The sequence below is a fragment of the Salvelinus sp. IW2-2015 genome, linkage group LG27, assembly GCF_002910315.2.
Source record: "Salvelinus sp. IW2-2015 linkage group LG27, ASM291031v2, whole genome shotgun sequence".
Lineage (NCBI taxonomy): Eukaryota > Metazoa > Chordata > Actinopteri > Salmoniformes > Salmonidae > Salvelinus > Salvelinus sp. IW2-2015.
This window is the reverse complement of record NC_036867.1, coordinates 19952069-19965239: the sequence shown is the minus strand read 5'-3', so window position 1 is coordinate 19965239 and position 13171 is coordinate 19952069. Positions and strand designations below refer to the sequence as shown.

The window sequence follows — 13171 nt, the reverse complement described above, 5'->3', positions numbered from 1 at the left end:
TGGATGAGGTGTAGGAAACCAGATGTGGAGGCTGAGGTTGGGTTGAGCTGGGTTGATACAGGGTAAACCGGTCTAGAGGGGAATCCAAGGGAGTGATAAGTTGAATCCAGAACAGGGTAGCAGGGTGGTGAGATGTGGAACAGGGGACAGGAACCAGAGTCAGAGCGGCAAAACTGCAGTGTGGAGGAGAAACAGTGTCAGGCAAAGAAATAGACATAGCGGGATACAGGATCTTACATAACAAATAGCTAGAAGCATGACTGACTGATCAGTGATTACGATCCGGCAGAGTGGAATTGGCAGGACTGAGTATTTGTAGAGGTCTTGATTATGGAACGGGTTGCAGCTGGTGAGGATCCGCTCTGGCTCCAGCACACCCGTCTCCCCCTCCCTTTCTGTTTGTGTGTGGTTGGAGAGAGAGTGTACTGGAGGAGTGACTGCAGGTTAAGGAGACACCGGATGTCCACTAGGGGGTGTGGCAGGAGCAGATGTGCAAGTACCCCCTCCCTACGGGCGCACTACCTGGCTTGTCAGGGTGTGAGGAATGGAAATCTTGTAGGAGGGATGGGTCCAGAATGTGACAGGGCACCCAGCAGCGCTCCTCAGGCCCGTATCCCTCCCAGTCCACCAAAATACTAGCAACCGTGACCTCGACGGCGTACATCCAAAAGCCGCCGGACGGTATAGGCAGGATGGTCATCGATGAGCCGAGGGGGTGGAGGAGCAGCTGCAGGGGGAGACAGGAGACTGGAGCAATTAAAGATACATGGAAGGTGAGGTGGATTTAGAGAGAGCTTGGGAGTTTTAGATGCACAGCAGAGGGGTTAATGACATGATCAATCTTAAATGGACCAATGAATCGGGGCGCTAGTTTTCTGGAAGCCACTTTCAAGGGCAAGTCCTTAGACGAGAGCCATACCCTTTGGACTTGAGCTGAAGCACGGCGATGGTTAGCTTGAGATTGGGTACTGGTGGAGGCACGAAAAGCAGCCCGGGCCCTCCTCCAGGTGCGATGACAATGGCACATGTGGTCCTGGACTGAGGGCACCTCGACCTCTTGGGCAGGGAACAAGGGGGGTTGGTAACCCAGGGAACACTCAAAGGGTGACATACCTGATGAGGCGTTGATGAGGGTATTGTGGGCATATTCCACCCAGGGTAACTGGGCACTCCAGGAGGAAGGGTTAGCTGAAGTTACAGCGTAGGGCCGTCTCCAACCCCTGATTGGCCCGCTCGGTCTGGCCATTGGTCTGGGGGTGATATCCAGATGAAAGGCTAACCTTAATACCAAGTGCTGTGCAGAAGGCTTTCCATACCTGGGAAGTAAACTGGGGTCCCCTGTCAGAAACGATGTCAATAGGGATGCCATGCAGCCGCAACACATGGGATACCAGTAGGTCCGTAGTCTCCCTGGAGGAAGGAAGCTTGGAGGGGAATGAAGTGAGCCACTTTGGAAAATCGGTCAATAATAGTAAGGATAACAGAGTTACTGTTAGATGGAGGAAGGCCAGTAACGAAGTCCAGAGCTATGTGTGACCAGGGGCGACTGGGTATGGGAAGAGGGCGAAGCAGACCGGACGTAGGTTTGGTGGATGTTTTATTCCGGGCACAGACCGAGCCAGCTGAGATGAATCCCCGAGCGTCTTTTTTTTTGTTTTAACCATGGATGACCCAGAACCAGGGGAGAGTTGGGACTGTTGATTATGTGGAAACTGATCTTTTCCTGGTGATTACCAGAGAGACGTAGGATGACTGGAACGGTTTTCTCACAGACACGGAAGAGAAGCTTACCATTGAGACCGTTGGCATCGAGAGGTGCGTTAAGTGGAATGGTGTCCAGGCCCAACTGGTTAACACCTCGGTCCAGAAAGCGCTCGTCGGCACCTGAATCTATAAGAGCAGATAGAGGAAAAGCCTGGCTCTGCCACACAAGGTTGGCCTCAAACAGGGGTCTGGGGGAAGATGGGCTGGCGATTTGACTCGACAGTATTTCCCCCATAACGGCTGAGCCTCCTCTTACTGGCCGCAGGGAACAAGTGGAGACCAGGTGGCCAACCTGGCCACAGTATAGACACGCCGCTGCCTCTTCTCTGGAGATAGACTGGTCCGGCTGAGCTGCATGGGGCCAGGCTTAGAACATGCCTGGGGTAAGGATGCAGTCGGAGGAGAAGGGCAAGGCACTGAAGCAGATGTTAAGGAACTTGCAACCCTACCTACCCTCCGACGCGCCCGGAGGCAGTTGTCAATGCGGATAGTGAGAGACAGGAGTTCAGCAAGATCAGTCTCCTTCCATGGACACCAACTCACCTTGAGGGTCAGTGAGTGAGTTCCGGATAGCTCCCTGAAGAGCCTCTTCATTTCAGCCGCTCTATGCGGCGAGGGTGCGGAACTCACATGCCATTTCAGCAACACTCTGGGCGCCTTGACGGAGGGACAGGAGTCGTTTAGCGGCGTCCTTTCCGCAGATCGGGTGGTCGAAGACCTTCCTCATCTCCTCCGTGAATCTGCTATAGGAGAAGCCAATGGGTGACAGTCTCTCCCACACAGCAGTGGCCCAGGAAATCGCTGCACCACAGAGGCAACCAATCAAAAACAAAATCTTGGCTCGTTCACTAGCATAAGAGCTGGGCTGTTGCTCAAATACTAGTGAACATTGTACTAGAAAAGCTCTGCAAGCTCCGAGATTTCCATCGTAGTGCTCAGGAGTAGGAACAGGTTGTGAGCTTTGGGCGAAGATTTCACTCTCTAGGACAGACAGGTTCCGTGAAAACTCATTGATAGTCTCCAGAAGGGTTTTTTGGGATTGTCATGTTGATTGAGCAGGGCACCTTGACCATTGAGAATTTGGTAGAGAGTATTCGAGTCTGCTGGGTTCATATCTCAGCCGGATTGTACTGTTAAGCGGAGCAGCACAGGGGAACCCAAGAGCAGACTCAGACTAGGAAGTGGGGATGAATGAACCAAGATACTTATTGTAACACAGGGAGAGATGAAGTGCAGATCCAGGGAAGCTTGGATGAGTTGTAGGAAACCAGATGTGGAGGTGGAGGTTAAAGTGAGCTGGGTTGGGACAGGGTAAACAGGTCCGGAGGGGAATCCAAGGGAGTGATGAGTTGAATCCAGAACAGGGTAGCAAGATGTGGAACAGGAGACAGGAACCAGAGTCAGAGCGGCAAAACTGCAGTGAGAGGAGAAACAGCGCCAGGCAAAGAAATAGGCACAGCAGGAGACAGGATCTTAAATATCAACAAATAGCTAGAAGCATGACTGACTGAACAGAGATTACGATCCAGCAGAGTGGAAGTGGCAGGACTGAGTATTTGTAGAGGTCTTGATTATGGAACGGGTTGCAGCTGGTGAGGATCCGCTCTGGCTCCAGCACACCTGTGTCCAACCACACAAACAGAAAGGGAGGGGGAGAGAGAGAGAGGAAGACACCAGATGCCCACTAGGGGGTGTGGCAGGAGCAGATGTGACAGTTTAATCAAAGAATGCCTATTTGGAGCAAGGTAATGTCATCCATCTCATGCTCTTACGTTGTGATCTGCATTTAGAGTGCCTTCAGAAATTATTCACACCCATTGACTTTTTCCACTTTTTGTTGTGTTACAGCCTTACAGCTTTTTTGTCACTGGCCTACACACAATACCCCAAAATGTCAAAGAGGAATTATGTTATTTTTTTTTTTATGGAAATGTCTTGAGTCAATAAGTATTCAGCCCCTTAGTTATGGCAAGCCTAAATAAGTTCAGGGAGGTTTTCCAATGCCTCGCAAAGAAGGGCCCCTATCAGTAAATAAAAAATAAACAGACATTGAATATCCCTTTGAGCATGGTGAAGTTATTATTACACTTTGGATGGTGTATCAATACACCCAGTCACTAAAAAGATACTACTCAGTTGCTGAAGAGGAAGGAAACTGCTCAGGGATTTTACCATGAGGCCAATTGTCACGTTACTGACCTATTTCTGTTAGTTTGTTGTATGTGTTAGTTGGTCAGGACGTGAGTTTGGGTGGGCATTCTATGTTGTCTGTTTCTATGTTGGTTTAAGGGTTGCCTGGTATGGCTCTCAATTAGAGGCAGGTGTTTGGCGTTCCTCTAATTGAGAGTCATATTTAGGTAGGTTGTTTCACAGTGTTCGTTGTGGGTGGTTGTCTCCTGTGTCAGTGTTTGTCGCACCATACGGGACTGTTCGGTTTGTGTTGTACATCGTCATTTTATGTGTCATTTATGTGTTTTATGTGTCATGCTTTTATGTGTATTTTCCCTGTTCGTGCGTTCTCGTGTTTAATGTAAGTTCGTCGTTCAGGTCTGTCTACTCCGTTTGTTGTTTTGTTAGTTTATAGTGAAGTTCGTGTTTTCGTCTTGTCTTTAATAAATATTATGTGTTCACAACCCGCTGCGCCTTGGTTCCCTCAATACTCCTCCTTTTCGGTTGAAGAGGAGGAGGACCACCGTTACACAAATGGTGACTTTAAAACAGTTACAGAGTTTAATGGCTGTGGTATGAAAAACTGAGGATGGATCAACATCCTTGTAGTTACCCCATAATACTAACCTAATTGAGTGGAAAGAAGGAAGCCTGTACAGAATACAAATATTCCAAAACAAGCATCCGGTTTGCAGCAATGCACTAAAGTAATACTGCAAAAATGTGTCAAAGCAATTAACTTTTTGTCCTGAAAAAAAAGTTTTATGTTTGGGGCAAATACATTACTGAGTACCACTCTCCATATTTTTAAGCATAGTGGTGGCTACATGAGGTTATGGGTATGCTTGTAATCAGTGGCGATTTTAGCATGTCAATCTTGGTGGGGCAAAAAAATTTAATAGTGTAATGCATGCCAGCAAAGCCACTACACAACACAACACTAAACAACACTAAATGCCCACTAACTGTTAGGGCCTACATAAAACTGTCCCAACAGCAGTCCCAACATCTTACCACTGCTACACCTGGCTATCAGCAGAGCCTTGTCTGGTAGCGAAACAGTTAATTCAACCAGTTAACCAGCGAAACAGTTAATTTGAAGAAAAAAAACAGCCGATATGGCTGACTTGCTTAAAGAAATGTGGTTTCTAATGACAGTTGATATGTACAAACTATGGCATAAGGGGACGACAAGCAGATAAGAGACAATACATAATTTCAATTAAGACAGTGAGCGAGCTAGGACGGACGTAACATTAGTTCTAAACTATTTGTTTAGCACTTTTGAAATGTACAGCGACAGTGCTCTCCCTGTACACCAAGTTAAAACCGTAGGATAAATAAAGGGGGCATATAAGCAGACAATGAAAGCTCTTACAATATTCGATGATTACATTTCTCTAAAACAGGTTATAGGCTACAGTAGAAATGTCAGAACAGTAGGTGAGGGGTAAATAGACCAAATTATTAGGGTGAGGCACATGGGCTACTAACATCTTACTACACAACATACACATAGTATTACTTTCTTAGCTACAGTATACATATCTCCCTGGCATATTACATCATTTATGAAGCAGCATACAATAAATTTTTTGGACTCGCATTGTTGTGCTTGGCTCACTTGAACAGGAAGGTGGCGCGGCGGTCCTACGACTTAACATTTGTTTTGAGCGCGGCACAAATCTTGCTTCATTGACAGCATGGCCAATGTTGAATGTATCATTTTTTACTTGGAAAAGAGCCCCTTAATCCCAGATTTGGGACCACACAACCACTGGCACTGATTCCTTCCAAGCCACTCGTTGAATTTGTGATTTCCAACTTGTTGTGTCATTTTTATGTCCAATAGCCGATGAGCACCGATACGTTTTATAGATAATTTCTCTTACTTATTTATCTTCTTATGACAAGGATTAAAAACGATTTGCCAGTAGATTGTTGACTTGATCCATGATGATGACTGCTAGCTAAGATTGTGAAAGTATCAGTCCAATCAAAGCTACTGTACATATAACGTGATTTGATGTCAGTTTATCTGTGGCCAATGACCTTGAGCCTTCTTGGATGGGCACTTCTATGGCAGCAGCCGAAGGGTTAGAATTTTCCATGTCTCCTCTTACGTTTGACAGTGACGTAAAGTCCCCATAAACGACAGAACACTGAGACAATCACAGGTGAAAACTCCATATTTTTTGCTGGCTTGCCTCACCACCACAGAAAGCAATGAGCTAGGCTGAAACACCTGCATTTTCGAGCTGCCTTACTCAAGAAAACAAAAAAGAGACCATGTTTGTATGCGGCTTTATTAACTCAATGATATATTAGTTTTACATATTTTGCTAACTGATATGTGACACAGGCAAACCCCCAAGAAAATGACAGGTCGCCACGGTCTAAAAATGTCTAAAACAATGTTTTCACTTTGTCATTATGGGGCATTGTGTGTAGATCGGTCAGAATTTTTTAAATATTTAATCAATTTTGAAATCTGGCTGTAACACAACAAAATATGGAATAAGATGTGAATACTTACAGTAGGGATGCAAGTGAGCAAAGGAAGTTGGATGAGGAAATTAATGGTATCTTTAGCATCATCTACGCTGGTTTGTTGAAATATAGGAAGTGTCTTAACATATGTGTCTTTACTTCTCTTTCCCTCTTTGTTCCAACACTGCATGAATTTGGTGAAACTATCAGAGCAGTCTCATCTATGTGTTATCTATGTGTCTCTGTCTGTCATGATGAAAGCCTTATCACTGAAACCCCAGGATAATGAATCCAGGTCAATTCTCAACTCCATTAATTCCACATCTTTTAAATTGTACTATTCTCAGGTTTGTTAACCCCAACTTGGGTCCCATTTTTTATTAACTACATCTGGGCTTTATAGAGAATTCATAAATTGTTTATTAGGCATATACAGTGCATTCGGGAAGTATTCAGACCCCTTCACTTTTTCCACAGTTTGTGACATTACAGCCTTATTCTAAAATTGATTAAATAAAAGTTTTTCCTCATCATTCTACACACAATACCCTATAATGACAAAGTGAAAACAGGTTTTTAGGAAATTTTGCAAATGTATATATATATATATTTTTTAATACCTTATTTACGTAAGTATTCAGACCCTTTGCTATGAGACTTGACATTGATCATCCTTGAGGTGTTTCTTCAACTTGATTGGAGTCCACCTGTGGTATATTCAATTGATTGGACATGATTTGGAAAAGCACATACCTGTCTGTACTGCATAAGGTCCCACAGTTGACAGTGCATGTCAGAGCAAAAACCAAGCCATGAGGTAGAGGGAATTGTGTGTAGTGCTCTGAGACAGGATTGTGTCGAGGCACAGATCTGGGGAAGGGTACCAAAAAATGTCTGCAGCATTAAAGGTCCCCAAGAACACTGTGGCCTCCATCATTCTTAAATGGAAGAAGTTTAGAACCACCAAGACTCTTTCTTGAGCTGGCCGCCTGGCCAATCTGAGAAATCGGGGGAGAAGGGCCTTGGTCAGGGAGGTGACCAAGATTCCGATGGTCACTCTGACAGAGCTCCATAGAGGAACTCTGGAGATGAGAGAACCTTCCAGAAAGACAACCATCTCTGCAGCACTCCACCAATCAGGCCTTTGTAGTAGAGTGGCCAGACAGAAGCCACTCCTCAGCAAAAGGCACATGACACCCCACTTGGAGTTTGCCAAAAGGCACCTAAAGGACTCTCAGACCGTGAGAAACAAGATTCTCTGGTCTGATGAATCCAACATTGAACTCTTTGGCCTGAATGCTAAGCGTCATATCTGGATGAAACCTTGCACCATCCCTACGTGAAGCATGGTGGTGGCAGCATCATGCTGTGGGGATGTTTTTCAGTGGCACGGACTCGGAGACTAGTTGGGATCGAGGGAAAGATGAACGGAACAAAGTACAGAGAGATCCTTGATGAAAACCTGCTCCAGAGCACTCAGGACCTCAGACTGGGGCAAAGATTCACCTTCTAACAGGACAACGACCCTAAGCACACATCCAAGACAACGCAGGAGTGGCTTCGGGACAAATCTCTGAATGTCCTTGAGTGGCCCAGCCAGAGCCTGGACTTGAAGCCAATCAAACATCTCTGGACAGACCTGAAAATAGCTGTGCAGCGACGCTCCCCATCCAACCTGACAGAGCTTGAGAGGTTCTGCAGAGAAGAATGGGAGAAACTACCCAAATACAGGTGAGACAAGCTTATAGCGTCATAACCAAGAAGACTTGAGGCTGTAATCACTGCCAAAGGTGATTCAACAAAGTACTGAGTAAAGGGTCTGAATATTTATGTAAATGTGATATTTCCGTAATATCAAGCACAGGTCTCTAGCAGAAGAGGTGTGGTAGTCTTAGGTTGCCCTACTCCAAATCATCATGGTTCTGACACAAACACAAGCTTTGCATGTACATCAACCCATTTAAATACCTTTCACCTTCATAAATGAGCATAACGTTAATAACCAGTTTATTTACACTTCATGTTGTGTCCTGTAATTCTTAGTTTGAAGTGAGAGAACCTTTGGTTTTTCATAAGACATCCATAAAGGCTCTATATCGGCAGGTAGAATAGTGGTTAGAGCATTGGGCCAGTAACCGAAAGGTTGCTGGATCGAATCCCCGAGCTGACAAGGTAAAAATCTGTCATTCTGCCCCTGAAAAGGCAGTTAATACACTGTTCCCTAGTAGGCCATCATTGTAAATAAGGTTAAATAAAGATTACATTTAAAAAATATCCCAAAACACTGTACTTTAAGTCAGACCCCTTTGGTTATTTTATAACACATACAGTACATAAATGGCTTGTATCATATGACGCTGTACTTACTATAAAGTCAGCCACCTATGGTCATTCATAACACATACAATAAATGCCTTATATCATATGACGCTCTACGTACTATAAAGTCAGACACACATTTGGCCATTCATAACACATTCTGTACATAAAGGCTTAATGATGTAAACACAAATGTATAACAGTTAGGGATATATCACTAACACTAAACAAATAAACATTAAAAACATTTTTAAACATACATACATTTCCTTGTATTTGTACATTTTTAAAACAATTCAAATACATGAACTTTCACAAAGTCCAGCAATGCAATTACATTGAACATTGCAAAGGGCTGTGAATAGTGTAGCTTGACCCTGAGCTGGCAGACAAATGGTTCTTGCCTCTCTGCTGCTGGAGGTACTGCATGTTGGTTCCAACTTAAAAGTAACAACAGGCCTCCCGGGTGGTGCAGTGGTCTAGGGCACTGCATCGCAGCGCTAGCTGCGCCACCAGAGTCTCTGGGTTCGCGCCCAGAGACTCAATTGGCCTAGCGTCGTCCGGGTTAGGGAGGGTTTGGCCGGTAGGGATATCCTTGTCTCATCGCGCTCCAGCGACTCCTGTGGCGGGCCGGGCGCAGTGCGCGCTAACCGAGGGGGCCAGGTGCACGGTGTTTCCTCCGACACATTGGTGGCGGCTGGCTTCCCGGGTTGGAGGCGCGCTGTGTTAAGAAGCAGTGCGGCTTGGTTGGGTTGTGCTTCGGAGGACGCATGGCTTTCGACCTTCGTCTGTCCCGAGCCCGTACGGGAGTTGTAGCGATGAGACAAGATAGTAATTACTAGCGATTGGATACCACGAAAATTGGGGAGAAAAGGGGGTAAAATTTTAAAGAAAAAAATAAAATAAAAAATAAAATAACAACAAAGAAAGGTAGCATGTCTGTTAAGAAATGCTTATATCACACCATCTGGATAAGGCATTTCTGTGCTGTGCCAGGAACTCTAAATGGGGAGATGGGGAAACTTCATTTGATTCGTATTATTATATTCCTCTTTAATTTACAAATCTCATGATGTGACCATGAGACGTGGCTGTATCTAGAGGGATTTTTATATAGCTGAGCCTGCTAGCTAGCTACATTTAGGCTAGCTAGCTATCAATTGCTGTGAAGTCACCAAAAGTATTTGAAATAACAATTGAGGTAGCTACAATGTAATCTAAAGGTAATCTAACTCACTCAACTACTACAAACTACACTGAACAAAAATATAAACGCAACATGTAAAGTATTGGTCCCATGTTTCATGAGCTGAAATTAAAAAATCCCAGAAATGTGCCATATGCACAAAAAGCTTATTTCTCTCTAATCTTGTGCACAAATTTGTTTTCATCCCTATTCGTATGTATTTCACCTTTGCCAATATAATCCCTTGTGGAACCACGCCAGCCCAGGAACTTCACATCCGGCTTCTTCACCTGCAGGATCATCTGAGGTGTTTTGTGGGGAAAACGAATTGGCTGGGTCTGTCTCCCCAGTGGATGGGCCTGGCTGCCAAGTGGATGGGCCTATGCCCTCCCAGGCCCACCCATGGCTGCACCACTGCCCAGTCATGTGAAATCCATAGATTAGGGCCTAATACATTTTTTCAGTTGACTGATTTCCTTATATAAACTGTAACTCAGTTAAATCTTTGAACTTGTTCCATGTTGTGTTTATTTTTGTGTTCAGCATTATTTAAATAAACAAAGGGTAAGTCAATTGTTGTTCATTTTCCAATGGCACCACAAGTGTGCATTTGATTTGCGAACTCGCCATATGATCAGCGTCAAGTCAGCAACACTAAAAAGGTACGTCAGAATGTTTCAAATTATCAAAATAAAAGTCCCCCACGTAATAGTAAAAAAGTGTCAATGACCTGTATTTATTCATGATATATATATGAAACAATTTATCTAAACATTAACAAATATTCATATTTGTTCATATTTAGGTGACATTTGCATTAAATGTTGGTTTTAAGATGTTCCAAGGTCAAATAAATGCCCCCATTGCGAATCACTATATGGAATAGATATTGGCTTAGAGCAAGTACTATTCTGGGTGCCGCAGTAAAAGTATTGTAGAGAATACTCCGTAGGGTCTGTAGATTGTAAATATGGTGTCATTTCATGGGGCTCTGAATAATACGAAGTGTTGCTGGCTTTTTACTCCACCCATTCCATAGGGGGCCACAATGCAAATCACTGTATATGGAATAAATAATCATCACATGCAATTACTGCTCTACAGAAAACCTGCTAACCAAACAACATTGCAGGGCATGCTCACTGAATTAAAGGCCAACTACACAAAAAAATTGAAATTTCTTAGATTTTTACCAAACCTCAAAAGTCATCCCCTGATGTGGTTTAAGCATTGTTGTGAAGACAGAAAATGACATTTGGTTGTTTTCTATTAAAAAAAGTGTGAAGAAAATGGGAGAACCTGAAAGAATGGGGGAAATCCAAAACCGAGAGAATCTAATTTCGGAGATAAAAAAAACAACATTTTAAAAGGCCGTACCAACGTTTTTTGATGTGCATGACTGCACTTTAGAGTATGTGTCATCCTGCAGTACACCATTTCGGAGAAGGTTAAGGTCAGGTCCAATATTGACAATGCACCCAAGAGGGAAAGAGGTTAGGCCATCCTATAAATGTTTTAGAGTAATATAATATATATAATTTATCAGACGCTTTTATCCAAAGTGACTTACAGTCATGTGTGAATAAATGATTATGCATGGATGGTCCCGGGAATCAAACCCACTATCCTGGCATTGCAATGCTCTACCAAGATGCATGGCATGGTTATAAATGCTTTGTGAAACCTCAATGTAATATGATTTATAAGGCCTTTATTAAGCGGTGCCAATGCCACCTTTTATAAAGCACAGGCTTATGTCATATTTGACATAGTGGGTTGTCACATTTGACATGGGTGGTTATGTCACACAGTTATGCCACATTTATGAACCGTTTATAAAGCATGACATACGGTTATAGATGTGTAACACATGTAGTGTGTTATGAAGGCTTTATGAAGTATTTATAAGCTGCACTAAAAGTCGGAAGTTGTAGTTTGTTTTTAGTGTAACCAATTTGTATCTACTCTTTTTCCACAGGGCCAGCGGTCCGATTCAGCACCTTTGAGAGCAGGGAGCCGATGCCCCCTCCCGTGATTGGTCAACACACTGTGCAGGTTCTCAGAGAGAGTCTGTCCTATAGTGATGATGTCATCAATCAGCTGCTGGCATCAGGGACAGTTGCCCAGAATGAAGTGCATTGAGAACTGTGCTCTATCTCAATTCTTCTTTCCTGATAACTACATAAGCACCACATAAAGGAGGTGAAGAGAGCGGACGCAAAGAATCTGGAAAATAATAATTGAGAAAGAGCACTGGTGAAATTGTAATATGAGCAATTTGAACACCCTGGATGGAGCACAACTGTTAACCAATGAAAACCTTCATGTTCCACCTAGGGTTGCAAAATGCTGGTAACTTTCCCAAAATTCCTAGGTTTTCCAGAAATGTCAGGGATTTCCACCTAAGCCCTGTTTGGACCACTCTGCAGGATTTTTTGTGTTACTTCCGTGATACAAAGGTTTTGCTTTTGTAAACCATGAATAACCATCAGCGAGCAAAATGAAACCACAAATGTAGCAATAACGACATAATGATGTATGTACACACCCTTTCCATAGCCAGCTAGCATTTTATTTGCATCTCTCCTGGGGCTCAATGGCATCACTTTGTGATTCACACATGATTGATCAATATGACACACTCTACCGTAGGTCTGACATTTCACTCAGGCCAGTGAAATACGGAAAACATTTCAGCCTTTGGAAGGATATCGCGTAATGCTATATTTGTGGTCAGTCATCACTCATTACTGCACTTAAATCCTTTATATCACATCCAGAGTTGATCCATGTTCAGCGAGTGCACATTTGTGCTGGAGATGCATACTTTTAATGAACTTATACATTATTATTGTAATGAAATGTGCTTTACAAATGTAACAAATTATTATTATCAACCAGTGAGATCCAACTAGGTGATTTGTAATTGTTGACCTGACATTCATTAGAAACAAATAAAATGGTTCTGAACATTGTTGTTATTTCACAGGACTATTTGTCTTGTGACCATTTAGCTATGTTTTGCCTCTTAGCTATTGCAATTAAACATTTCTTATGGTTCAAACCACTCAAATGAAAAGATTGATCAGCAAAAAAAATTATTTTAAAAAATCCGTATGATATTTAAAACGAACGTTTCCTTCTAACTAATGTTGCAAAAAGGAATCTGAATCTTAAAAAGGATGAAAAATGTAACTATCTTGTTTGCATTGTCCTGGGTGTGATGGATATATAGTGGATGTT

At 43.3% G+C, this 13171-nt stretch overlaps 1 protein-coding gene across 3 annotated transcripts in view; it reads left to right on the top strand.

Annotated features, from left to right (window-relative positions):
- The window catches only part of sugct (succinyl-CoA:glutarate-CoA transferase), a 163747-nt gene extending 150845 nt beyond the window's left edge, over positions 1-12902 (top strand). For all 3 annotated transcript variants that reach the window (XM_023972952.2, XM_023972951.2, XM_023972953.2), the window contains one exon: positions 11907-12902. In XM_023972952.2, the coding sequence (XP_023828720.1) occupies positions 11907-12070 (164 nt within the window). In that variant the 3' untranslated portion in view covers positions 12071-12902. The remainder of the gene's footprint in view (positions 1-11906) is intronic.
- The last annotated feature ends 269 nt before the right edge of the window (positions 12903-13171 follow it).